General features: G+C 56.1%; 1 protein-coding gene across 1 annotated transcript; it reads left to right on the plus strand.

Annotated features, from left to right (window-relative positions):
- Positions 1-2580: 2580 nt before the first annotated feature.
- On the plus strand, positions 2581-16337 carry AQP1 (aquaporin 1 (Colton blood group)). Its single transcript, XM_067746656.1, has 4 exons — positions 2581-3163; positions 12852-13016; positions 13312-13392; positions 14285-16337. Exons 1-4 carry the CDS (start codon positions 2774-2776, stop codon positions 14462-14464), a joined length of 816 nt encoding a protein of 271 aa, XP_067602757.1. The 5' UTR covers positions 2581-2773; the 3' UTR covers positions 14465-16337.
- The last annotated feature ends 8216 nt before the right edge of the window (positions 16338-24553 follow it).

A 24553-nucleotide genomic window follows, 5' to 3' on the forward strand; every position in this document is an offset into this window, starting at 1 on the left:
GACAGACATGGCCATCCAGCAAGTACACGCTCACACACGCGTGCCCCCCACAGTAATACACTCAGCCACTCACACAGAGCCTGCAGGCTCATGTGCTAGAAGGAGCACTTCAGGAGCACAAGGAGCTGGGCCGCCTTGTTCGTAGCTGTCCCCCAGTGCCCAGAAGAGTGTTTGGCCGTGACACGGGCTAAGTAATTATTCGTTGGATGAAACAGTACTTCCCAGGTGACTCTCACCCTCATGCACAGTAGCACGTGATGTGTCCTCTGCTGCCTGGGTCCTGACCTGGCCCGTGGACACTGTCACAGAGCCTGGACACGCACAGGCCCACGCAGGCTCCGATTCGTGTCTCTGGGGTGCTGTATCCCAGCACCGGCCCGAGTCTAGTGGCCCCTCTGGGACCAGCTCTCCCCCTGCTGCCTTCCTCCGGCCTTCCTGGCTGGGTCCCAGCACCTACCACCGTCAGAATTAGTCCCTGCACTGAGCAGAGGGTGTCTGTTCCTCGGTGGACAGGGAGCCTGTGGCCTGAAGGGAATGGTCCTGCTCCGGAAGACCCTGCTCTGAGGTGCACCCCAGCCTTGCCCTCCGAGACCGGTCTGAGGGGAAACAAGGCCATCCAGCAAAGCCTCAGAGTGAGGGAATCCCAGCCACGCGGCGGAAGCTCTGGTCGGAGGCTCGGAACTGACCAGAGAACCCTTCATCACGGGGCGTGGTGGCCACCAGGCCGTGGGGCCAGGGGCGTGAGGAGCCTCCTGGGGCATGGAGAACTGAGCCAGGCCTGCCCAGAGCGAAAGATGCAGAAGAGGCTCCAGGAAGTGTCCTAGTGGGGCCGGCTCCCTCCCTTGGACGGTTAAATAAGGCACCGATTACCTCTGGGCACTGGGCTCTCTGGGCAGGCAGGGCCCGCTAGCCACCATGCTAGCTCCCTGCCTCACATCCACCCTGTCCTGTACTCGCAGACACTTAGGTGGACACATCTCCCCCACCCCTAACCCGGTGGGCCTCCTGCCCCCGGCACACACCAGGCTGATCTCTGGGGGCTCGTCGCCAGGGTGAGGGCAGCCCTGGTGCGCTGCAGCCAGGCAGGACGGAGGTCACTGAGGTCTAGCGTCATCTTCTGCAGATGGTCCCTGGACGCACACACAGCTCAGAGAAGTCCTTCCCCTCCCTGGGCCTCATCTTCCCACCTGTAAAATGGGGAGAAGCCAGCATTCTGGTGTAGGGCTACGGTAAGGCAGGCAGGGGAGGGAGGAGAGGGCCAGGGAGGCCCCTCCCTCCTGGGCCCAACCTCGCCCAGGACCCCACCTGGCTCCTCTTCTCACAGAATAATGTGCATCAGGCTGGTGGCCTGGGGCTCCTGACTGGGCTCCTGGCCCAGGAGTCCAGTTTCTTGCTGAGCTCATGGGCTGTCGCTGGGCCTCTGGCAGCGGGATGCACGGGGCACAGGTGGGGCTGCAGGGCGGGGTGGCGGACTGCAGAGCACCCCTTCCCCTCCCCCTGCTCGGGGTGTCGTCTGCCCCCCTGCCCCCCACCTCCGCTCTGCTCACTCATCTTTCTCTTTTGGATCCTTGCCTCTGGGTCCAGTCCTGTATCCCCTGCGCTCTCTCTCTGTCTCTCTTCCTCGGCCCTGACCCGTCTCCCTGTCTCTGTCTGGGGATCTATCCCTTTCACTTCCACTTTTGCTGATTCGACTTCTCTCTGTCCTTCCTTCTCTCTCTGTCTCTCTTCCTCTCTCTCTTTCTGTCTCCTTTTCTTCTTCCTTTCCCGTCCGTGTCCCTCTGCCTCTCCCTTTCGTGCTCCCTCCTTTTCTCCCCCCTCTCTCCCTCCCAGGCTTTCCAGTCTCCAGGTTAGGCTCTGCCATTCCTTCCGTCTCCCCCGTGTTCTGCCAGCTTGACTGTCTTTGAGAGGAAAGTCCTCACCTGCCCTCATCTTCCCACACTTGCCCCGAAATCATTTGCTCAAATTGCTTCAGAAGCTAGAGGGCTCCCAGCATGGGGGCCTCTCAAATTCTTACTGATCTCAGGCCTGCCCTTGACCACAGAGTGGAGGGTGGTCCACGGACAAGCTCTCTGCACCCTCTGATGCCTCCGTGTCCCCATTAACTTTGGCCTGGCCGGTGGGGCTGGGAGCTCTGGGCCATTCCTACAGTGACATCCCGTGGCCAGGTCTGGGCCAGGGTTGAGAGGCCCAGACTGCCCCTGGGGACCCTGGACCTGTGGACTCCAGACTAATGTCACTGTGAGGCGGGATGGGGATGCCAGGCCAGCAGGGTCATGGTGCCCGCCTCCAGGAGGGCAATGTCTACCTGCTGAACCCAGCTGCTCACCCCGCCCCACGCATCCCGAGCGTCTGGACTTGTCCTCGGGCACCCCCTGAGCTTTGCACACAGGGCGGGGACACCTGGATTTCTCTGGCCCTCTGAGGGGGGCCTACTTGGAGGAATTTCTCAAAGCCTATTAGAGCAGTGGCTGCCTCCTGCCTGCCTCCCCGGGCTGGGCAGGGCTGAGGGCGGAGGAAAAGAGGGAGGGAGGGGAGAGAGGAGGAAGGGAAAAGAAGTTGGCAGGCTGACAGCAGAGCTGTGCCTGCATCCATCGCTGAGAGGAGGCCCATGCGGTGTGGGGCGGGCCACGAGCAAGGAGAGGCCTTCCTCCCTTTGTGCTCCCCCCTTCTCCTCCCGCCAGGGTCCTATAAATAGGCCCAGCCCGGGCTGTGGCTCAGCTCTCGGAGGGAGGCGAGCACCAGGCAGCGGTCTCCAGCCAAGCCCCCTGCCAGCATGGCCAGCGAGTTCAAGAAGAAGCTCTTTTGGAGGGCGGTGGTGGCCGAGTTCCTGGCCATGACCCTCTTCATCTTCATCAGCATCGGTTCCGCCCTGGGCTTCCAGTACCCGATAAAGAGCAACCAGACGACAGGTGCCGTCCAGGATAATGTGAAGGTGTCACTGGCCTTTGGGCTGAGCATTGCCACGCTGGCCCAGAGCGTGGGCCACATCAGCGGCGCCCACCTCAACCCGGCTGTCACGCTGGGGATCCTGCTTAGCTGCCAGATGAGCGTCCTCCGGGCTGTCATGTATATCATGGCCCAGTGCGTGGGGGCCATCGTCGCCACTGCCATCCTCTCGGGCATTACCTCCTCCCTGCCCAACAACTCGCTTGGCCTCAATGCGGTGAGTGGGGTGGCCCCAGGCTCTGGGGCCTCAGTGCTGAGGCGGCGCTGGTCTCATCCTCCGCCCATTGTGCAGATGGGGACACCGAGGAACAGAGAGGACAAGAGGTTGCTGGAGGTCACGCAGAGTTGGGACTGGAACTCAGCTACGCCTGCAGTCCAGAGCCTGTTTCCTGCCGGGCACTGTGGGGAGCTGAGACCCAGCATGATGGTCTTGCCAATGTCCCCTGCGGGCCTCAATTGTGGGGAATAAGCACAGGCGGCAGCTAACAGCTGGGCCAGCAGTTCCTCGTCCCTGGGCTGTGGTTTCTCGTACCACCACTCCGCAGCCCCGGCTGTGCAGCAGCTCTCTCCCTGTGCAGCCTGGACCCTGGGGACACTCTGCCCGCTGTCCCCAGCCTCCCTGCACCACCTGCCCGGCATGTCCTGCAGCTGGTCACACAGTCCTGTGTGAGCAGGGCTCTCCTGGAGGGGGGGTCAGTCAAGCTTCCAGGCAGCCGCCCAGGTCCCCCAAACAAGCTGCCTTCAACGATAAAGCTCCCCTTGCTCTTCTGGGCCCGGGAATGAGACAAAGATGGGGGGTGAAAACACTTGCTGGAAAGCTTTCAGCTTTCCTGGATTACAGCAAGGCGGTGGCGGAGGGGGGGAGCCGGAGCGGGGACATCTTGCCTCCTGTCTGGGTCCACTCTCTGTCACCAGACACAGAGAGGTGTGGCGCGTGTATGTGTGTCTGTGAACGGTGTGCGCACGTGGGTGCCAGCATGGGTCTCCAAGTCTGTGGAAGCTCCACTGCTTCTGCAAGTGTGTCTGTGAGTGCGTTAGTGCTGCTGTGTGAGCGTCCCAGGGGGTGTGTGCGTCCCTGCGTGCGCCCATCGCTCGCGGCCTGAATGGGGCCTGGCCTGGGGGCGCCCATGAGAAGCAGACTGGGTGGGAGCTGCGGAAAAGAATTTCTCCCGGGCCGCTTAGCACAGCTAATTGGTTGTTGGCGGCCGCTGCCTGCTGTCGTGGACCTGGGCTTTTCCAGACCCTCAGCCAACTGCACACTCAGACCTGGCTTGGGCCACAGCAGGGGGAAATGTGGCCTGAGGGGCTGAGTCAGGCTTGGAGGAGGTCTCAGAGCACCCGAGGGGGTGTTTCCACAGGGAGGGAGAGAGGCAAAGGAGCAGAGAGGAGGAATCAAATCAGGTCGAAACTGGCGGGGCCTGGGCCGGACAGGCCGGCGTGGGAGAGTAAGGGAGCCGGCCAGGGCTCTGCAGAGAGAGCCGTGGGTGATTAGAGAAGCAGCCGCCCTCTCGCTTCCCAGCCAAAGTTCAGATCCTGGTGCTGCAGCGGGGGGAGGCTTGGCGAGGTCTGTGCAGAGGGCAGCTGGCACGACCCTGCCGAGGAGGGATTAGCACTTCTTGTGTCACAGTGACACCTCACCGAGCCTAGGACTGACGGTTAGCCCTGCGGCCTGGAGTTTAGACTTTAGTCGGGGAAGCTGTGGGCACGGTGGATGTGAGGCCCTCCAGGACTGTCTCTCCAGTGGGGGCAGAGCCGGGTGACCTCGGAGAGTGCGCACTGGGTAGGGTGGCTCACCTTGGGGCTCAGCTGGGCACAATGGGGGTTGGGAATGGGTCCTCCTAGGGGAGGAGATGAGTCTCCCCAGGCCTTCTGGCCCCCTCTTGACCTTCCCTCTCAAGGGACAGGCGGGACAGGCATCTGCTGGCCGACTTCGCTCTCTCACATGGGCATCCCGGGCAGACTTGAGGAGGGCAAGCACCTACCTCTGTGCCACCTTGATCTGGCCACACCCTGCTTTAGTGTCCCTTTCCCTCTCAAGGCTCCATTTTCCAAAGTCACCCCAATACCTGAGCTGGATGGGTTGCAGAAGGGGGAGAAAAAGGGGCCCAGGCCTGGGCGGGGAAGCAGGCAAGTTGGGTTCAAGGCCTGGCTACTGCTAACTTGTTGAGTTTTCTTGCAGTTGAGAACCCTGAGGCTAGGTCTCTTGATATCTCTTGGCCACACCCATAGTACGAACAAGCTTACTTTGTGGACTTGAGTTTATCACTCTTCCCAGGAGGGTCTGGCTAACAGGAGCCCAAGAGGGGCCGTGCTGAACCTAAGGGCACTGAGGGCTGTGGCAGGGGCCCGGGGACCCCCATGGAAGTTTGGGGTCCAGAAACACAAGTCCTGGGCTGAAGAACAGGAAAAGGGTCCAGAGCACTGAACCTGGGATCTGAAGAGACCTGGGAGGTGGCCTCAATGCTTCAAGAGGGGCAGAGACCAGCCTACACAGGTGACACACTCTTTCCTCCAGGCTCTGGGGGAGGCTCCCGCAGCCCCTTGAGTCCTGAGCCCCGCCCCAGCCCAAACCCATGGTTGGCATGGAGATTTCCAAGGAAAATAGGGAAAGAAGTGACAGGAAGTGGTTGGAATGAGTCAGGGGGTATCCCCCGGGGACATGTTGGGGACAACTTTCTCCTCACTGAGTCAGGGCTCAGGATATGCCCCAGAGGGACCATGGACCTCTGTCCAGCCTGGTGCATCCTGGCTAGTTCTCAGAGCCAAACCCTGATTTTGTTCCTAGAGTGAGAGGCTCAGAGGCAGGGTTGGTGCCGGGTCTGCCCTGCCCTAGCTCAGCTGCTAATACCCTGTGTGACTTCATGCAAGCAACCTTGTCTGTGTGGCCCCAGCTCCCATCTGTGGAAAGGGGAGATCGCAAGGTATGGCTGGGCTCTGGGAAGTCGAAGATGCTCCTGCACCTTGGAATCTGGACCATTCGCCAGCTCTTTTCACTCTTCCCCTCTCTGGCTTGCTCACCCTATAAACGTGACTGTCACTGCTGCAGACTGAATGCAGGGCTGAGTCAGCCCAATCCCTGCCCTGGGAAGCCCATGGTCCTGTGCAAGATAAGCCCGGTGCACATCTGTCCATGATAGGGGGCAGGAGGCCAGTGCGATAAGAGGTATCAGGGCACCTGGGAACTTCTGACTTTGAGCTGTGGTGAGGGCCAGGAGGGCTTCAGGGAGGAGGTGCCCTGAGAGCCTGAATGTGAAGACTCTGGGCTGGGGGGAAGGGGCTTCTAGGTAGAGGAGGTCATGTCCTGAGGGTCGTGGGGTGTGGCTGATGGGGGGTCATGGTGGAAGGCTGGGGCTCTGGAGAGAGGTGAGGGCTCAGGATTCAGGCCAGTGTCTACCTGTGTCCAAGAGGGGACTGGATGCCACTCCATCCAGAGCCTCTGATTTCAGCCTCTTCGGGGGCTCAGGCAGAGCGCACACTTTCCTCATTTGGGGGTCTTTTCTCAGCCCCATTGATTCTGGGCCTGACTGCCTGGGGACTGTTTCTACGTGCTGCATCCAGGGCCTGCCTTTAGCCCCAAACTTCCCACTTCCTCAGTGTCCTGGGCCTCAGTTTCCCCAGCCACAGAATGAGAGCACGCCCCTCTCCCTAACCCCCCCTTCCCCACGCCACTGGTTCTTCCAGAGTTGAGGGCCCTCGGCCTCCCCCAGAGCTGGGGGTGGGGGCTGGGGGAAAGGGAAGCCAGTTTTCCGACGGCCCTGCCCAGGGAGGGGGCTGGGGGCTGGGTGGTGATGCCACTGATGGGACATATAATTACTGTCTCCAGCCAGAACCAGATGAGGGGGAGGGCACAGAGCGAGGCAGGAGCTTTGCGGTGGAGACTTCCCTTACCATGGAAAATTCTTAGGCTCTTTCCCCCCGAGAGCCCTCGGAGCAGCCCTGCCCGCCCCATGTTGCCCACGCTGACGCCTGGCCTTAGCCAGGGCTCGCTGTGGGAATCCTCATGTGAAGGAGCTACGTTCTGAGAGGGGACATGGCCCGCTGGGGTTCCTCGGTCTAAGGGGACTTGCCTTGACTCCCCCGTCCCCCGGTCACAGCCTCCCCTCACATCTGGAGCCTTTAGCTCACTGCAGGACAATCCCATGCTGTCTCCCCCCAACCTGATCTCAGGCCCAAGTAGTGGTGCCCACTTTCTCTAGGGCCCCGCCCAGCAGGGGTGCCTTTACTCTTACCCATCAGGGCTTTCCCCAGGCAGGTCAGACACGCCCCCCGCCTCGCCTTGAAGACTGGCTTGGGCAAACTTTCCTGGGGGCACAGGGAGCCCTTGGTGCTTGCTGGCAGAGGCCCCCTGGGGGGCCATGGTCCTTGCCCTCTGGAAGCACCGACGGGTCTGGGGTCTCCTGAATGGGCGTGGGTTGAGCCCACATACCTGCAGGTAGGGGCAAGGAAATGTTGTCCTGGCCAGGGTCCCCTCAGCCAGAGCCTCTCTCTGGGGTCCAGAGGGGCTCCTTACCCACGGCGGTGCCCAGGGGGTGAGTGAGGGGCTGTCTTTACACAACCAAGGAGCTACAGTCCAGCGGGCAAACACACCCTGAGGCTGGAAAACCTCAACTCAAAAGAGGGTAGAAAAGGCTGGGAAATGCCCATTCCAATGAGCACTTCCTTTCGGTGCCTGAAATCCCACCATCAGGACAACCAGAGGCAGGTGTCTGCTCAGCGTAAAGAAAGACGCTTTTTTAAAAAAACTGGGGAAGGGCAGCCTCCAAGTCAGTAAGCTCCCTGTCATCAGGGCTATGCAAGCAGGGTCTGTCAGGCAGCCGGCTGCTCTGGGGTGTGTGTCTGTGGAGGGCACCGGGCGGTTACAGGTGGTTGGGAGGTCCTATAACAGGCTCCACGCCATATGGAGACCAGCGGTTCAGATGGCCTTGTGGGAATCCTGCACTCAGGATCCTGGCCCGGAGGGTGACCGCAGGTCTTGGGGGCCGGGGTCCCACGTCAGGTGGGGAGGAATCCTGGACAAGGTCTGGGGCTAGAATCTGGGCTGAGGCCTCTATTTTACAGGTAAGGAAACCGTGGCCCACGGAGACATGGAGACGTGCCTAGGTTGCACAGCAGATGATGGCAGGCAGGACCCCCGGCCTCCTGCCTCCAGCCCTCGATTATCTCTGCTGCTCCAAACTGCACACATTTACGCTGCACCCGTACACGCACGTGCACTCACACACGCAATGGTACATGGCACACGGGCACACACACGTGGGCGTGAAGCACACTCTCAAGCCTGGGTGGTCCCCCTCAGGCCCTGGGACCCTAGGAGGGTACGGGGAGGGTGGTGCTCAGTGGAACCTCTTCCTTTCCCGGGCAGGAGGGCAGGGCTGCCCTGAAGTGAGGAAGGGAAGGAGGAAGCCATTGCTTTGTGTATTGTTTCTTGTCGGGAAGATGAAATGGCTTCTGGGAGCAGAGAGCACTTTGAGACCTGCCTCTCTTTTACTCAAGGGGGCTTCCTTCCCTCCTCCTCCATCCCCAGCCAGTAGTGGCACTTGTGTGTGGGAGTGCAACACACAGGGACAGGGTGACACACTCAGAAGTGCGTCAGACACACAAGATGAACATCTAGAGAGAGCCCTGCCCCAGCCTCCGCAAAGCCCCCTCCGTAAGAGATGGTACCCTGCGTGATAAGGATTTTCAGAGACAGTTAAGATGCATCTGGCCAGTACGTGATTAGTGTGTCTGAATGTCCCACGTGGGCGGGCTGAAAAAGAGGGTATATTCTCAAATATGGAGGTGCAGGGCTTACGCATTTTCCTTAAATCCAGCTTGTTAATCGTGTGGTTCAAATCTTCCCTGTTCCTGCTGTTTATATATTTTGACTCTTCGTTCCATCAGTTTCTAAGAGAGGGTTGTTAAACCCTTTCACTCTGATAGTGGACTGAACATTTTCTTCTTGTAATTCTGTCCATTTTTGTGTCAGATATTTTTAGCTTGTATTGTTTAGTGCGTACAGGTTGAGAACTTTTGTAACTCTTGGATAGACTTTTTGTTTACTTATTGTCTAATAAACCTCTTAATGAAAGGTTTAATGAAAAAGAAAAGGAAAGAGTCGCACCTGGACACATGTGGTCCCCCACAGATACCAATCTACAAAGACACACAGAGGCACCAAAGCCGTGGGTCCTCAGAGGCACACGCATGCCGGAACAGTCACGGAGGGGTGACGTCGGGGGGCTCACCGAGGCCCCCCTCACTGGGAATGCTGAGTGCTAGAGGCAGTGGGTGTGGGGGGCAGGCCTCAATGTCTTCCCTCCCCTGTTCTTTGAGAGTGGATGCCCAGAGCCACAGCCGGACCTGGCCCTGGGACCTGCTGTTCCCCAAGGGCGGGACGCCATGGTGCCCAGGCCAAGCTGGGGCCCTGGCCCTTAGAAGCTACCTTGGTCATACTGCCCATGGGCAGTGGGGAGGGTTTGAGGCCCATTCCTGGAGAGGTCAGGCTTGTGCCAGCCTGGTGCCTGGGACACGCTGGCAGCTGCAGAGCATGTTCTGCCAGCTCCTCAGGCCAAGCTGGGAATCGTCAGAACCCTTAGCCCAACCTGTGGGTAGCCAGCACCTTGCTTGGCCTGTGAGTTTGGGTGGCACAGACCCCCGGAGCAAGGATTCTGACTTTGCTGTCTCCCTCCTGGGCCTTGGCCTCCTTGTCTGTCATCTCACAGAACCTTGAGCAGGCTGCCCTGCGAGGTCCACAGAGACCCATGACTGGCCTGTGGTCTCCCAGTTCGAAAGCGAATGAACCAGCCCTGCTGAGCTCCAGAGGGCTTCCCTGGCCGCTTCTAGAGAGGGTGGAAGTCCTAGAAAATTAGCGTCGTCTGCTACTTCTGTCACCACACAGCGAGTGTCCCCTTTGAGGTCTGGGCGGGGAGATGAGAAGGTGTCCCCATTCTGTCCCCACCGAGCTCCCAGGCCAGGGTGTCTGAGGCACCAACACAGGAGGCAGAAAGGTTACTTCTCTGCAAGATACGCAGGCCGTTCAGTGAGGGCTCAGCAGAGTGGCAGCAGAAGTGAATTCTATCCAGGGACCCGAGAAAAATTCTTGGTGCTACTGGAGTCTGAACTGGGCCTTGAGAGCGGGCTTCAGTGGGCTTGACACGAAAATGGAGAGCCTGCATCTTTCTGATGCTTTAACTGTGTGGAGATTTCTGTTTTTTATACTTGTGTTCAGAAAATTGATTGTTACCTTTTTTTTGGGGGGGGGGGACCTTCATCAGTGAAATATAAGACCTGGACTGAGCAAAACTACCTGGGGATGTGCAAACATGTTTTTTTCAATAACAAGTAACCACAAGTGGGATTAGCCCTATGTAAGCAATTGTGTCAAATTTAATAGGTTGTAAACGGGAACATAGGGTCTGAATTTTTACTTGCTCTTTTCTGGACATCAACTTTCAACAGACCTTTAACTATCCCTTCCGATTTTGATTATCAGTTTTTTATTTTCAGATGTAAGTAACACAAGTGCTTTGGCAGTTGAAAGAGAGGAGGTCATAGACATGGAAACAATCAGGGGAATCTTCCTGCTGCTGGTGGTAGTGGTGACGGGTTTGGGGAGAGGAAGGTTACTAACCCATGTGGTTCTGGGCTGTCAGGTTCTAAGGGCTCTGGGCAGCTAGGAAAGGGTACCTCCTAGGGTTCCCAGGGCAGGTGTCACTTCCTGTGGACGGGTCATGGCACCAGGCCCCCTGCCCTGCTCACTTTGCATGAAAAGTGGTACCCTTGGGCAGAGCAGGGGCTGGGATGCTCAGACCTGGTTAAGAATCGGGGCAGGAGGTGAGCTTGCCGAGACCACGTGTGTGAGGAGAGTGCGGTGGGGATGGAGAGTATGACACAGGAGCCGCTTAGAGCAATGGCTCCGTTAATCAGTGTGGAAGGGCTGGTTTCAGGACTCCTGGCAGCTAGCAATCATGCGGACCCTGGAGAGCAAAGGAGAGAGCGTGGGGAGGAACCCTGAGCTTCCTGAGTGCTCAGACACGGAGGGTAACAGCAGGTGTGAGTGTGATGGGCAGTGGTACAAGCTGCCCGGCCTCACCAGCCTCGCCTCCATGGAGCCTGTCCCGGCTCCAGGCGGGCCTCACTCCCATCTCCACACTCCTGGGCGGCAGAGCCTCTCCCCTTCTGCCTGCTACCGCCCCCAATCCTGGGGATGAGATGAGAAAGAGCCCGAACAGAGCCACAACAACCATTCTGGTCCCTTCTGCCTCTGCAGCCCTTCTCAAATGCCCCAAGACTGTCCCCACAGCCTTAGAACCTCTGGCCTCTCTGGAGAATGGGAAGGGAAAATTAGATCTATTTTACAGATGGGGAAACTGAGGACCAGAGAGGGCAGAGACCATAGTCATGGTGTCAGCAAGTGGGAGAGCAAGGACCTGAATTCAGGGTTTCGGCCTCCACAGCCCCACGTTGGGGTGTGAAGAAAACTGGGTATTGCCCGGAGGGCTGGCTGAGCTGAGGGGCTGCAGCCCTGGGGTCGGCCAGGAAAGGCCCAGAGCTGGGGCTGCAACACAGGGGAGGGGATGTGAGTCACTTTCCCTCTGACCCAGGGCTGCAGACAAAGGCGGGAAGAGAATTGTTCCTTTGGATGGCCTCAGGGTGGGGCTGAGAAAAGCTCTGGATGGTGGTGGAGTGCCCTCCACCTAGGACTCTGCAGAATGCCCTGTGGCCTCGGAGACAGCCCCATTCCCCTACCCTCCAGATGAGACTTCAAGTTCAGTCTTATTTGGACACACCAGCCTGGGAGAAGGCAGCCTGTGCTGACGTGGCCCAGCTCCCCCGTGTGGGCATATCTGGCCCCTGGGACCCTCATGTGTGGGAAGGTGCAGGGGCTCCGTGGGGAGGGATCTCCCTGGTGCAGCTGCAGAGGGAGGGCTTGGGTGACCTCACAGCAGCTCCCATTCCCTTCTTGTTCCATGAGTCATGTTTCTAAAAGTGGCCCAGCAGCAAGTGGGAGCCAGACGGTGGTGGTGCAGCCAGCGTGGCCAAAGAGAGGGAGGGGCATTGGGCCAGGAGGGACAGGGAGGGGGCAGATAGGGAGGGCAGGGCCCAGAGGAAATGGGAGACAGACACTGGACCAGGAGAGAGACAGACAGAGGTGGGGCAGGAGACAGAGGGTGGGGATGCAAGGGACGTAGGCTCAAGGGCGAGAAGGACACAGGGAGCTGTGGCCAGCTAACTGAGGAAGACCCTCCGCATCTTTGGGAATTTGAGATGCAGCAGAGGATGGGGAGGGATGTTCAAGACTTTTGGAGTAAGAAGCAATGCCTCCAGCTGGGCCCTGCCACCCATTTTCTTCTCTTCTTTAATTGTCCCTGAATGTCCCTAACCATCTCCTCCCAGGGCTAGGGCTCACCTGTCGCCTATGGCCTTGGTACCCCCAAGGGTACCCCGGCCTGGATGTAGCTGGATGCAGAAGCCCCGCCCCCCAGCAACCCCAGGCCTGTCTGGAGTGCCACAGTGTTTAGGCCAAGCCCCGCCCCCCAGCAGCCCCAGGCCCCTCTGGAGTGCCACAGTGTTTAGGCCAAGCCCCGCCCCCCAGCAGCCCCAGGCCCCTCTGGAGTGCCACAGTGTTTAGGCCAAGCCCCGCCCCCCAGCAGCCCCAGGCCCCCCTGGAGTGCCACAGTGTTTAGGCCAAGCCCCGCCCCCCAGCAGCCCCAGGCCCCTCTGGAGTGCCACAGTGTTTAGGCCAAGCTGGCGCTTCCTCAACAGGTGTGGGCGGGGACAAGGCCCACTAATGGCTGTATGTGCTTGAGTGTGGCCTTGCCGGGGGCTGATGCGAAGCGCTCTGAAGGCACCGAGGGTCTGGCCCTGGGGGCCCGGGCCTGGGGGCCCTGGGACGCAGTTCTTACTGCCCCTCTCCCCTACAGCTGGCCCCTGGTGTGAACTCGGGCCAGGGGCTGGGCATCGAGATCATAGGAACCCTGCAGCTGGTGCTATGCGTGCTGGCCACCACGGACCGGAGGCGCCGGGACCTCGGGGGCTCGGCCCCGCTCGCCATCGGCCTCTCTGTGGCCCTGGGGCACCTGCTGGCCGTGAGTGGGGGACCTTCCCAGGTGGCGGTGGAGGTGGGGAGGGCGGAGCCAGGCTGTTGTGGTGTCCTGTCAGGACAGTGGGTGGGACTCCGACAGGGCTCATGCTGTGGGGTGGGGGGACCGCCTACCTGGGAGAGGAAAGTGCAGGGACCTCCTGACCATCTTTCTGGGTCTGAATGTCACTTGTCTGTTTCCTCTCCGGTCCCCCCTCTCCATGTCACCCTCTCTCTCCCTCTCCCTCTGTCTCTGTTTCTGTATCTCCTCCCCTGTTGCCCCTGCCCCTTCCTCCTCACAGATCGACTACACAGGCTGCAGTATTAACCCCGCCCGGTCCTTCGGCTCCGCGGTGATCACACACAACTTCCAGGACCACTGGGTAAGGGGTCGCAGGGCGGCCCCGTGGAGGCGGGTGGGAGGTTCTGGTGCCTTATGGAAGACCCGCCCCCCATCCTGTGACATTAGCTCCCATCACAGAGGCTCTGGGAGATGGCCAGGGCGGAGGAAATAGGGCAGCTGAGACCTGAGATAAAAGGGCCAGGGGGCTCACGCCTCAGGCGGCGTAGGCCAGCCTCCCGTCCCAGCTCAGACCTGCCCCATGTCATCCCAGTGCCTCCTGGTGCCTGTGTTTCCTGAGCTGGGAGGTGCGGGTGTGGGAGTGCCTGCTTCCCGCCCAGGACAAAGGTCTCGGCACCTGTAAGCTGAGCACGACACAGAGTCAGTGCCCGAGGGATTTAGCTGTTCTCACTGTTGCTGTTTCTTTTCTAGGCCACTTTTTTTGTGTGTGTGTGGTATGCGGGCCTCTCACTGTTGTGGCCTCTCCCGTTGCGGAGCACAGGCTCCGGACGCGCAGGCCCAGAGGCCATGGCTCACGGGCCCAGCCGCTCCGCAGCATGTGGGATCTTCCCGGACCGGGGCACAAATCCGTGTCCCCTGCATCAGCCACCAGGGAAGCCCTCCAGGCCACTTTTGATCAAACCAGACTATCTCTGGGGCCTTTTCAAAGCTGGGGAGGGTGGGGCAGTGGCCACCCTCAAGAAGGGGCTGGTCTGACCATGCCAGGCATGCTGAGCTGGGTCGCACCGAGGCAGGGAGACATCCACTACTAGAGTTCTGCCTTGGGCCAGTCATTGGGGGCACAGGAATGGGGATGCTGGGGTTCAGGCACGGGTGGGAGGGAAGCCAGGCGGTGGCGTGGTGGAGCAGGGGTCTCAGGGTAAGCAGTTCCCATCAGACGCCCTCTAAGCACGTCTGCTCTGTTCCTGCTCTAGATTTTCTGGGTGGGGCCGTTCATCGGAGGAGCCCTGGCCGTGCTCATCTACGACTTCATCCTGGCCCCGCGGAGCAGCGACCTCACAGACCGCGTGAAGGTGTGGACCAGCGGTCAGGTGGAGGAGTACGACTTGGATGCCGACGACATCCATTCCAGGGTGGAGATGAAGCCCAAATAAGGGGGCCTGGCCCAGGCATCCGTGTGGGGGGTGGGCAGGGGCGGGTGTAGGGAGGGGAGGGATGAAATCCCTATTGTAGACACTCTGACAAGCTGGCTCAGTCACTCCCCAAAGATCCGCAGGACCTGCGTAGTCAAGCCTGATTTGGGGCTGTTTCTATCACCTTCTTTCTCTTTCTCTGTTTCCTGGCCTCAGGGCTTCCTGGGGACCAAGATTTTCCAATCACCCACTCCCTTGAAGTCACAGAGGAGGTGAAAGAGAGGGACCCACCTTGCTAAGTTGTCCCCTCAGAGTGTGATGGGAGGTGTGCCAGAAAGTCCCCCCTCATCCCAGAGTTGCTCACCAACTCACCTGCTGCAGGTGCCTGGGGCTCCACTGTGATTGCTTTGTGCCTTTGGGCATGGCCCTCTTTCCTGTAAAGTGCACTTGTCCCCAAGGATGCTCTGATGGGGAAAAGATCCCAGCAGGTGCCGTGGTAGGGGCAAGTGGCAGACAAGCCTCGACCTTGCGACCTGGCTCACTTCCAGGGCCCCCCCTAGATGTGCTGCATGACCTTGGGAAGGTCTCAATCTTGGGGCCCCAGTGACCCCATCTGTAAAGTTGCAGGGACAGGGAAAGCGATATGGGCCTGAGGCCCCTCTCTAGGATTCTGTAAGTGTAGACACACTGCAGGTTCTGGAAGATGTAGTCTGGACAAGCGCTGCTTCTTCCACTTGCCAAGTATATAGTTGTACCTACACATCTATGTGAACACGTGTACATAGGCATACATGTTTCAAAGCAAAGAGCAGCAGACCATCCAGCCACTGGAAGTGCCTGTTCCTGGGGGTAGCAGGTCCGATAGTGGCTCCACTGGACAGAGGCTGCTTTTGTAGAATGAAGGTCATTTAGAGGGCGAGGGAGGAACGCCCATATTCCTTCACTGAGCTGTAGTTGATCTTTTCCACCTATCACTGCATCACCCCCATCATTATTTGGTTCTTCACTTTCTCCTGCCAGTGCAGACACAGGTCACCATTATGCAGGTGTGTTTAGTCATCTGAAGCTTATCAAGTTATCTGAAGGTTATCAAGCCTGAGGACACATGACCGTGATTCAGATCAGCCCTCCAGCCCTCGGAGGCAGATGCCCTTGTTGGACACTTGAGGGTGCTTCTAAGCCCCCAGCTGATCCCAAGGGGGGAGGAAGAGCAGATTCCCCCCCTTATTCCTGAGCTCCTGTTTGGAGACATTTGGGGCAGCTGGGTGACCTGTACAGGCTGCCCAGGTCATAGTCTTCCCTCCTCTTTTATCTGGAGGGGAGAGTTGGTCTTGACCTGAGGAAGTAGCTATGGCTGCAGCCCAAGGACAATTCAGAGCACAGTCTGTTTGGGGGCAGCTATCTACACAGTCCATTCAATTCCACCAGGGTCAGAGCAGGTCTCCCTATGTGCCTGTGGCCATGATGGTGACCAAAACTGAGAGACACAATACACAGGTATCTAGGAGCAGCAGGACGACCCATCATGATATCCGCACACTCCCTTCTCCATTTCCTAGCAAAAACTTCTAGCCCATTTAACAGATAAACTGAGGCCCAAGGACCCACAGCTAGATAATGATTTGGCCAGGCCTAACAGCCAGGACCATGTCTCTGGCTACTCCCTGGACTGTGAGACTGGTCCCTCTCAGTCCCAGCTTCTGCATTTCTGCCTGGGCAATGGCCAGGGGCCGGGAGGGGTGAGCGTTGTGCCGGAGGGGAGAGGGGCACAGACCCTTCCTGTCCTGCTCTGGCTGCTGCACACCAGAACCCTGCATCTGTCTGCTCTGCATATATATCTCTTTGGATTTGGAATTTCATTATATGTTAAGAAAATAAACAGTAATATAAGTCATCCAAGCTCTCTGGAATGAAGTTTTCCTTCTTTTGCCACCATGTTCCCACTAGGGATCTCTGGGTCTGAGAGCTTGGGCCCACTCCTAGGGACCCAGTCTGAGGGGGAACCACTGCCTGCCCTCCTGCCTCCAGGATCCCCGGTCTCAGGGAGTGGGCACAGCCCCACGCAGAACTCCATCTGAGAGACACAGGGTCTTGCCCCTAATTTTTGATTCTGATCTGTGAAAGGGATGGGGGAAAGCAGGAATGAAGTGTGACAGCCCGTGACTCCCCTCTGATCCCTAAGAACAGAGCCCAGGGAGCACCAGGGACTTCCCAGGTGACCCTCCCTCTGACCTTCCTCACATTTGTGACCCACCTACACCTGGGCTGGACACTGGGGCCCACAGGTTTGCCCGGGGAGCTCAGCCCCAGGGGTGGGTATGGAGAGAGACTTGCCCGCCAGAGTGAGGTTAGTGCCAGGCGCAGGGGAGGCTTAGCTGGCTGGGGAAGGATGACCTGCAGTAGCTAAGAGAGGAAAAGCCACTTAGTCCCTTGAGGCCTTGCGGGGCTAAGGGCTCCTCCTCTCTGAAATCATGAGCCACATTCAGTGAGGTTGTGCATTTTCCCGTGGAGGATCTGTGGCTTTTGTCAGACTCCTAAGGGGCCTCCCCAGGGCAGAAGGGAAGAGAGGTCAGAGTGGGTTGACCTCTGCCCCCAGGGTGACAGGAGGCCTGGAAAGGACCCCTCTGTCTGTCCCTGACTTTCCACCTGTCCCCCATGTAGCCCAAGGCCAGTGTGGGCTGAAAGGTTCCATCTAGGCCTGTTCAGCTTACAAAACCCCTTCCCACCCATGGCCACCCCCAGTGTTGGGGGCTCAGCAGGCATGGGCATCCTCACCTGACGGAGGGGAGTGGGTACTCAGGCACACGTCCCAGTAATAGGACAAATCTTTGCCAAGCTGACATTGGGACCCAGGCCCTTGACACTCCCCCTGACATGCACACACACTTTGGGCTAGTTTCTCAAAACAGGGACAACTATACTGGGAAACCTAGTGCCCAATAACAGGAGGCCCAGAGTCTGGGAGGTTCCGAGAACCATCAACCTGGATATCTCACTGGGCCACATGGACAGGCATTGCCATGAGCGTGGGCTGAGCAGGTCAGGGGTGACTGGGAAGGTCCTGGCATCACAACTCTGCTACTAAGAGATGCACCGTTCCCACCTCCCTCTGGTGGGGGGCTTTGCTGATGGTGATACAAGGGCGGCTTGGCCTGTGGAGGCCAAGGCTCAGTGCTGTCGGAGCAGGCTTTCTTATTCCAGCGTGAACTGGGCCACTGCGAGTGGCACCTGGGCCCTCAGTCCATGCAAACTGCCTCTGCACCTCCCAGGCTGAGGACAGGCTGCTATGAATGGGAGGGTGCTGGCCAAGCTATGGAAACAGGGTCCAGTCTAGCCTGCGGCAGCCCACCTGTGCAAGTGTTCCGAGGCTCTCTCTCACAGCCCTTCTTGACTTGTCTCCTTACCTTGTCCCATCCTCCCTGGCGTGAAGCCCTCTCAGAACCCATAAGGGCCCCTGGCCACCCCCACCTCAACCCTTGCTCTTCCTTTGGTATCCCCTGGCCATTCCAGGGCAGAGCCTTTCTTAGTGATTGTTTTGCTTTAACATCTAGAATCCTAGTGCCAAGATACACAGCCTGAAGAAGAGGTTGAGGAACTTCCCTGGGACTTCACATACAAGCTTTCTAATCCTTATAACATCCTTGGAAGGTAGAGATGACAACCTCTATTGTAGAGGACACCGAGGCCCCTGAAGAGGAAATGATTTGCCCAAAGCCACACAGTGCGCTGGTGGCAAAACTGGGATTTTGAACTTGCTCTGTCTGGCTTCAAAGACTGGGCTCTTTCCACGATGTGGTGCAGGCCCATTTTGTCAAGACTCCCACTAAGTTTAGCTCTGGTCCAGCTAGGCTTCCTCTGCCTGGAGGGTGTTGAGAGGAAAAAGGAAGGGAAAAGAATACCTGGCTGAAGGGAACTCTAGCACCAGGAGGAGTGCCATTCATCCTGGGGCCAAATGGCCATTGTTTCTGCTTGAGACATATTGGCACCACCTGGCCCAAGACTGCTCCCTGGCACTGGCCTCACCCAGTGCCCTCCAGGGCTGACTGTCCCTCTCTCTATTTGGGAGGAATATGTCTGATAAACTTGCTCATCCAGAGGTTGTCCTCTCCCACCAGAGTACATGAGAAGGGGTAGGACAATGCTATACCCTGAGGGATGATAATGCACCATTCAGGCCTGAGGGCAAAATCTGTAGGGCCAGGCTCTCCCAGACTCCCTCTCATCTTCCAGACCATGGGTTCAGGGCTTCAGGTAACCTATCTCCCAAGGGTCATCCCCAGCTCTGCTCTGCTCATGTTCTGTCCAGCCCAGCACAGAGGAGAGGTTTTAGGAGAATAACTGGAACTGAAGTAGAGCTTCTGGAGCAACCAGGACGCTTGTCTGTTTTGTTCATCAAAATTTAATGGAGAGAGTATATTTCCTGGAAGATTCCATGACTCAACCTTGGTTCCCCAGCTGCCAAGCATTCAAGCAACTACACACATGAGGCGCTTTGACGAGGGGGTCATCTATCACCCTCCTCCATCTGGGTCCATGCTGACCAGCTACCAGGCCATTTCCTCCACTGGATTCCCCCATGGTCCAATGGATACCTGCACATGGAGGTGGCTCAGCTGGCTTGGAAGGCTGTGCTCTCTGTGCTTGGCCCAGAAAGAAGCAAGATGTAATTCAGCATCCTAGAATGAATGAATCCTAGAATACTTCTCTCTCCATTAAACACTTTTTTAAAAAAATTAATTAATTAATTAAAATTAAGAAATGGACAAGGCCATATTTATGAGCCTTTAATAATTAATTTATTTTATTTATTTATTTTTGGATTCGTTGGGTCTTCGTTGCTGTGCGTGGGCTTTCTCTAGTTGTGGTGAGTGGGGGCTACTCTTCGTTGTGGTGCGTGGGCTTCTCATTGCGGTGGCTTCTCTTGTTGCGGAGCACGGGCTCTAGGCATGCGGGCTCAGTAGTTGTGGCGCACGGGCTTAGTTGCTCCACGGCATGTGGGATCTTCCTGGACCAGGGATCGAACCCGTGTCCCCTGCATTGGCAGGCAGATTCTTAATCACTGCACCACCAGGGAAGCCCTGTCATTATTTTTTAAACATTCTGAAGGTTCAAGCAAATGTCACAATACAAGAAAATAATCAGTATAAATATTGGTGTATAAGAAAAACAGTTGATATGAGTATATGATTGTATATGACCTCCTGCCTCCAGTCAATCAGTCCTGGGTTTCTAAACATCCAGGAATGTAAGATCCTTATAGACCCATATTTCCCTTTTGATATATCCTTTTCCTCCAGGATCAAGGGGACTCCACTTTCCAGGCCCTCGAGAGTTCTATGAGAGAATTGACCTTTGAAGCTATCCGGGACTGGGATGAGTCAACTGGTCAGACATAGATGCCACAAGCCTCAATGGGGCTAGCGACCCGTAAATCTGGCCCCGACTCCAGCAACCTTGTCCATCTCAAAAGCTCATGTAGGCTCCAAGAGGACCCAAATGAAAGGGTGTGGGTGGCTTAGGGCAGCCATTTGCCACCTGGCCTCAAGGACATGGTGCCTTTTGAGGATTTGGTAGAAGCAAGGCGGGCTCACTTCCTTTGGGGGTTCCCAGGCTGGTCCTCAGTGTCCTTGGAACCAAAGCCAGGAGCTGGTCTGGAAAAGCACTAGAGGGACTGGTGCCAGGGGCCCCCACCCGTGGCACAGCCTGGCCACGTGCTGACTGATTAGGATTTTTCCATCCCTCCTGGAGGTCACACCTTCACTGGTCAGGAGCCTCTCAAGGAAGGAGATAGTGATTAATGTTTTATGGATGAGCTGCTGGGCAGACGCCTTGTTTTCTTTAGGTTTAGAATACAATGAGGATGATGAGTGGAATTCGCTGTGAGCTGGGGGCCAGGGAGGGGCCGTTTTTGGGGGCTGGGGACACACAGGTGATGATGTTTACTGTTCTTGGTGCTCCTAAAGGGGAAATTCTGGAGGTAGGGAAGGCAGGTGAGGTCCTTGCCAGCAGGGCCATCATCCCCGGCCCTCAAGAGACAGTTCCTACCAATACCTCGGGCCCTGCTGGGCAAAGAGGCCACCGGTGAAGGGAGCCCAGAAATGTTAACGAGCTTGTCCTGCTTAGATGACTCTACTTCAGTCTAATAAATCGTGTTCTCAGTATATAGGGTTGTGCTTACTTTTCTGTTCTTTCCAGTGTATTGATGGGGAATGGCGCAAGGGCAGAGCTGATCTTCGGCCGTGTGGGGTAGTATGGCCTCACCAATTCTTTGTTTGTTTTGTTTTTAAAATATTTTAAGTAACAAATTATATTTAAGTTAAATAGTAAACGGTACCAAGTTGAGTATAAGTCAAGCATGTTACTAAATACATTAAAAATGAAGTTAAATTTAATGAATATAGAAATATTTATTTCCTTGGAATTTCTTCCCCATGAACTTTTTCTAATTTTTATTTTTTATTGAAGTATAGTTGATTTACAATGTTGTGTTAGTTTCAGGTGCACAGCAAAGTGATTCAGTTTATATATTCAGTATATATACATATATATATATATTCTTTTTCAGATTCTTTTCCCTTACAGGTTATTACAAAATACTGAGTATAGCTCTCTGTGCTCTACAGTAGGCCCTTGTTGGTTATCTATTTCATATATAGTATTGGGTATATGTTAATATTAAAATACCTCCATTTATTCTGAGCTCTTCAAGTACCTCCCCCCACTCCTCGCCCATAGCTGTCTCGTCTCGGCCTACCCTGGTCCTTCTCTAGTCTCTAGCCTCCCCTGGACCTCTCCACAATCCAGCACTTAAAGGCTTAACATGTCATCAGCAGGGGACCTCCAGGACCCTGTCCACCTCAACAGTTGTGGGATAGTTCTGGTGCATTGGTGCCCTTGCCATGCAAGACATGTATTTTGCATATCACCTCTAGGTAGGAAAGAATGCATTCTCCCTCTCTCTCTCTCTCTCTGTATATATATATATACACACACATATGAGGTGTCTATCCAGTAAGGTCCAAATTAGAAACTCTGTTTGTGTGTGTGTGTGTGTGTGTGTTGGGGGAGAGCTTATTCCTGCAATACTATATTTGGAGTCATCCTCTGACTGTCCTAAGAAACTGCCAGTGATTTTCCTCATGGGAGAGCCATGGCACAACTTTGTGTAGGTACACAGACCCAGTGCTCTGCCAGCTCTTGCAGCCTCACCCAGGACCAAGCCCTACCACATAGTCAAAGGCTGAAGAAATGTCCTCTGCCCAGGGTATGTTTCTTAAGAGATGTCCCCACTAGGTGCTATGCTCAGTTTGTCTGAAGCCAGCCTATCCTCCACGGAGACTATGAGCCTGGGAAGGCTGGTCTGGCTGTGCTCATAAAGGGGGACCTAGCATACACTTTCAACAAGCTACTACGGAAGCCAATGGAACTACAATTTGGAGGGAGAAAAATATTGCCTTTGGGGAGAAAAATGAAAGAGAGGAAAGGAGGAAAAGAGAGAGAGATATAGAGAGAGAGAGACTCAGTGAATTCAACCAATGAGTCCAATCCAAAAGAAGCAAACCCAAAGAATTAATAAAAGATGAAAAAGTTCTCAAGGATAGGAGCCCACCATTGATGGCACTCTTGAACATTCTGAAAAGTGACTAATATATCCTTGACACCTTACTTAACATGAGCTTTATTTTTTTTAAACTTAGCTTATATTTTTCATAATGCAACTTAAATAGATATAAAAACCTATACCTTTAAGGAGCTCAAATAGAAAACCCAAACAACCCAAACCCATAAAACCAATAAAATTAATTATAATCACGCAGACACTGGCATCTGTGGACGGTGCCCATGTCATGCTAGGTGTCAATATATTGTTGTGGGTGTGGGGAGAGTGCTATCAAGCCCGTAAAGTAGGAATCGGTGATGTCAGAGGTGATCGTGGAACCTCCCACAGCATCTTCTGGATCCGCTTGCCACTGGATGAGGTGAACAGCTCACAAAGTTTTGGTTATTTGTTTAACTCCAAGGAAACCTTCTTTAAATCAGACTTGGGTTTTTGAACGCAATGAAGGCACGTTACCCAGACCAGATAGGCATCTGCTGAGCAGACAGGCATCTGCTGAGTTCCAGGCAGTCCACGCCGATCTGCCCACTGGGAGGAGCGAGTTCCTGGCAGTCTGATAGAGACCAGGCTCCCTCCTTTCCCTCGCCAGATCAGGTCTTCTTGCTTGGGTAGGTTACACATAACTTGGTGGTGTTTTTGTTGTTTTTGGCCAGTGAGATTTTTTTTTTTTTCAGTGAGAAATACATAATAAATTATCCATTTGATAAAAATGCTGGTAACCTCTGTTTTCACGTACATACTTCCTCCTGATTCCTTGGGAATCAGGCACTGGGAGGTGAGTTCCATGTTCAAGAAGGATGGAGCTAGTTTCATGTCTTGGTCAAATCGTTGACCGAGGCTGGTTTTGGAGGCAACCTCTCCCGAACGCACAGGGCACACAGCCGTCAATGTCCACAGGCCGTCTGGCATGTACCAACTGGCAAGCTTGCACCAACAGCTCTGCAGCAAGCATTCGTGAGCTCCTGTTCTAGTGTTCTGTGTGTTCATACATAGTTCTGGGGTCTCATCAGCAAAGACAGGGACACGGGAATTTCCTGGTCCTCCGTATCCCTGTATCCCTTTGTCCCCTGCTTCCCTTTAACCCCCTCTCTCTGCCTCTTTGCTCTGTCTCTGCTCCACACCCTGTGAGAGGATTCCTGGGCTCTAGGGAGAGAATGACTCTGTTAAACTGTTTGTAAAGTTCCGGGATTCACTGATGCGCCCGGATTGTGACTGATGAGCCGGTGGCACCTTCCATCCGAGACGAACTCCAAGAATTTCCGCTGCTGGCACTGACCTCCTGGCCTGGGAGGAGCCGCTGCATCTGCCTCCAGGAATGTGGGGCCTATAGAGACACCAAGCCCAGGAATGCCTGCATGGGGCCCAAAGCTTTAGCTCCAGAAAATTCTGAGAGCTCCCAGCTCCCTGCCCATTTCTCTCTTTCTCCCCGTGAAGCCGCCTCAGGCTGCAGGGAAAATCCTGGACAGTTAGATTTGAAACAAAGCTTAGTAGCCATGGGGATGTTACTGGCAGGTGCCAACCCCGTGCCCGGACAGAGCCTGAGTGAATGGGCGTAGGTGGATCACCTGCCCTACGCGGTCCTCGCGGAGTGAGAGCCCCGCCTCTTGACTGGTTTTCCCAGGTGCTGAGGTAATTTTGAAAACTGCATCACCCTCTGGGAGACTCATCATAGTAGAGGCTCTGACAAGTCTCGCAATAAGAAACTCACTTGTTTAAGCCAGCGTTCACCAAACTTATTTGTCCACAGACCTCTCTTATGGAAGCAGTTCGATGACTGTTTTGGAGAACTGGTTTCTACAGAGCACATACTGTCATTGTTGGCCTGGGCATTGTCTCTGAGGGCCCCTCAGCTTTCAGATTCCCCTGTTGAAAACCTTAGTTTATCAGAACCTTGCCTGAGGGCAGGTGCAAGGGAAGAGGGTGAGAGAGAGGTTCTGAGTTCAGAGTGAGGGGGCTGGAGGTACAGGGGAAAGGAGAGGCGGGTAAGGGTGTGCGTGTGCATGTGGGTGCAAGAGAGAAATGGAGAAGGGGGAGGGTCGGGGAGAGAGTCGGCGAGAGATACAGATAGCCAGTTATCAGGAGAGACAGAAGGATTACAAGGGTTGAAAGACACAAAGAGAGAGAGAGAGAGAGAGAGAGGGAGGGCTGGGCTGCGTACAGTCCGGCTGGTGGGTGGGGAGGACCTTCCTCCCTGCAGTGACTCTTCCTCTGGGCCCATCACTGATTAATCCCCATCCTGCTCGGTCCGGGGGAGCTAGTACAGGGGCTGATGGCAGGTGCCTGGTGTACCCGGTGAAGGCCTCCAGGAAAGGAGCCTCCATGAATCATTGACTGGCCTTTCATTGTGCTGGAACCAGCTGGGGCTGGTGTGCGTGCCAAGCTCCTGGAGCTGTGGGTAAAGGTGGCGCAGGCTGGAGGGAGCCCAAGCTGAGCCAGATCTCATCCAGAGCCTTGGAAACAGGCCGATCCAGGGCTGTCAGGATGTGCTCGGC

The sequence above is a fragment of the Pseudorca crassidens genome, chromosome 8, assembly GCF_039906515.1.
Source record: "Pseudorca crassidens isolate mPseCra1 chromosome 8, mPseCra1.hap1, whole genome shotgun sequence".
In the NCBI taxonomy this organism is placed as follows: Eukaryota; Metazoa; Chordata; class Mammalia; order Artiodactyla; family Delphinidae; genus Pseudorca; species Pseudorca crassidens.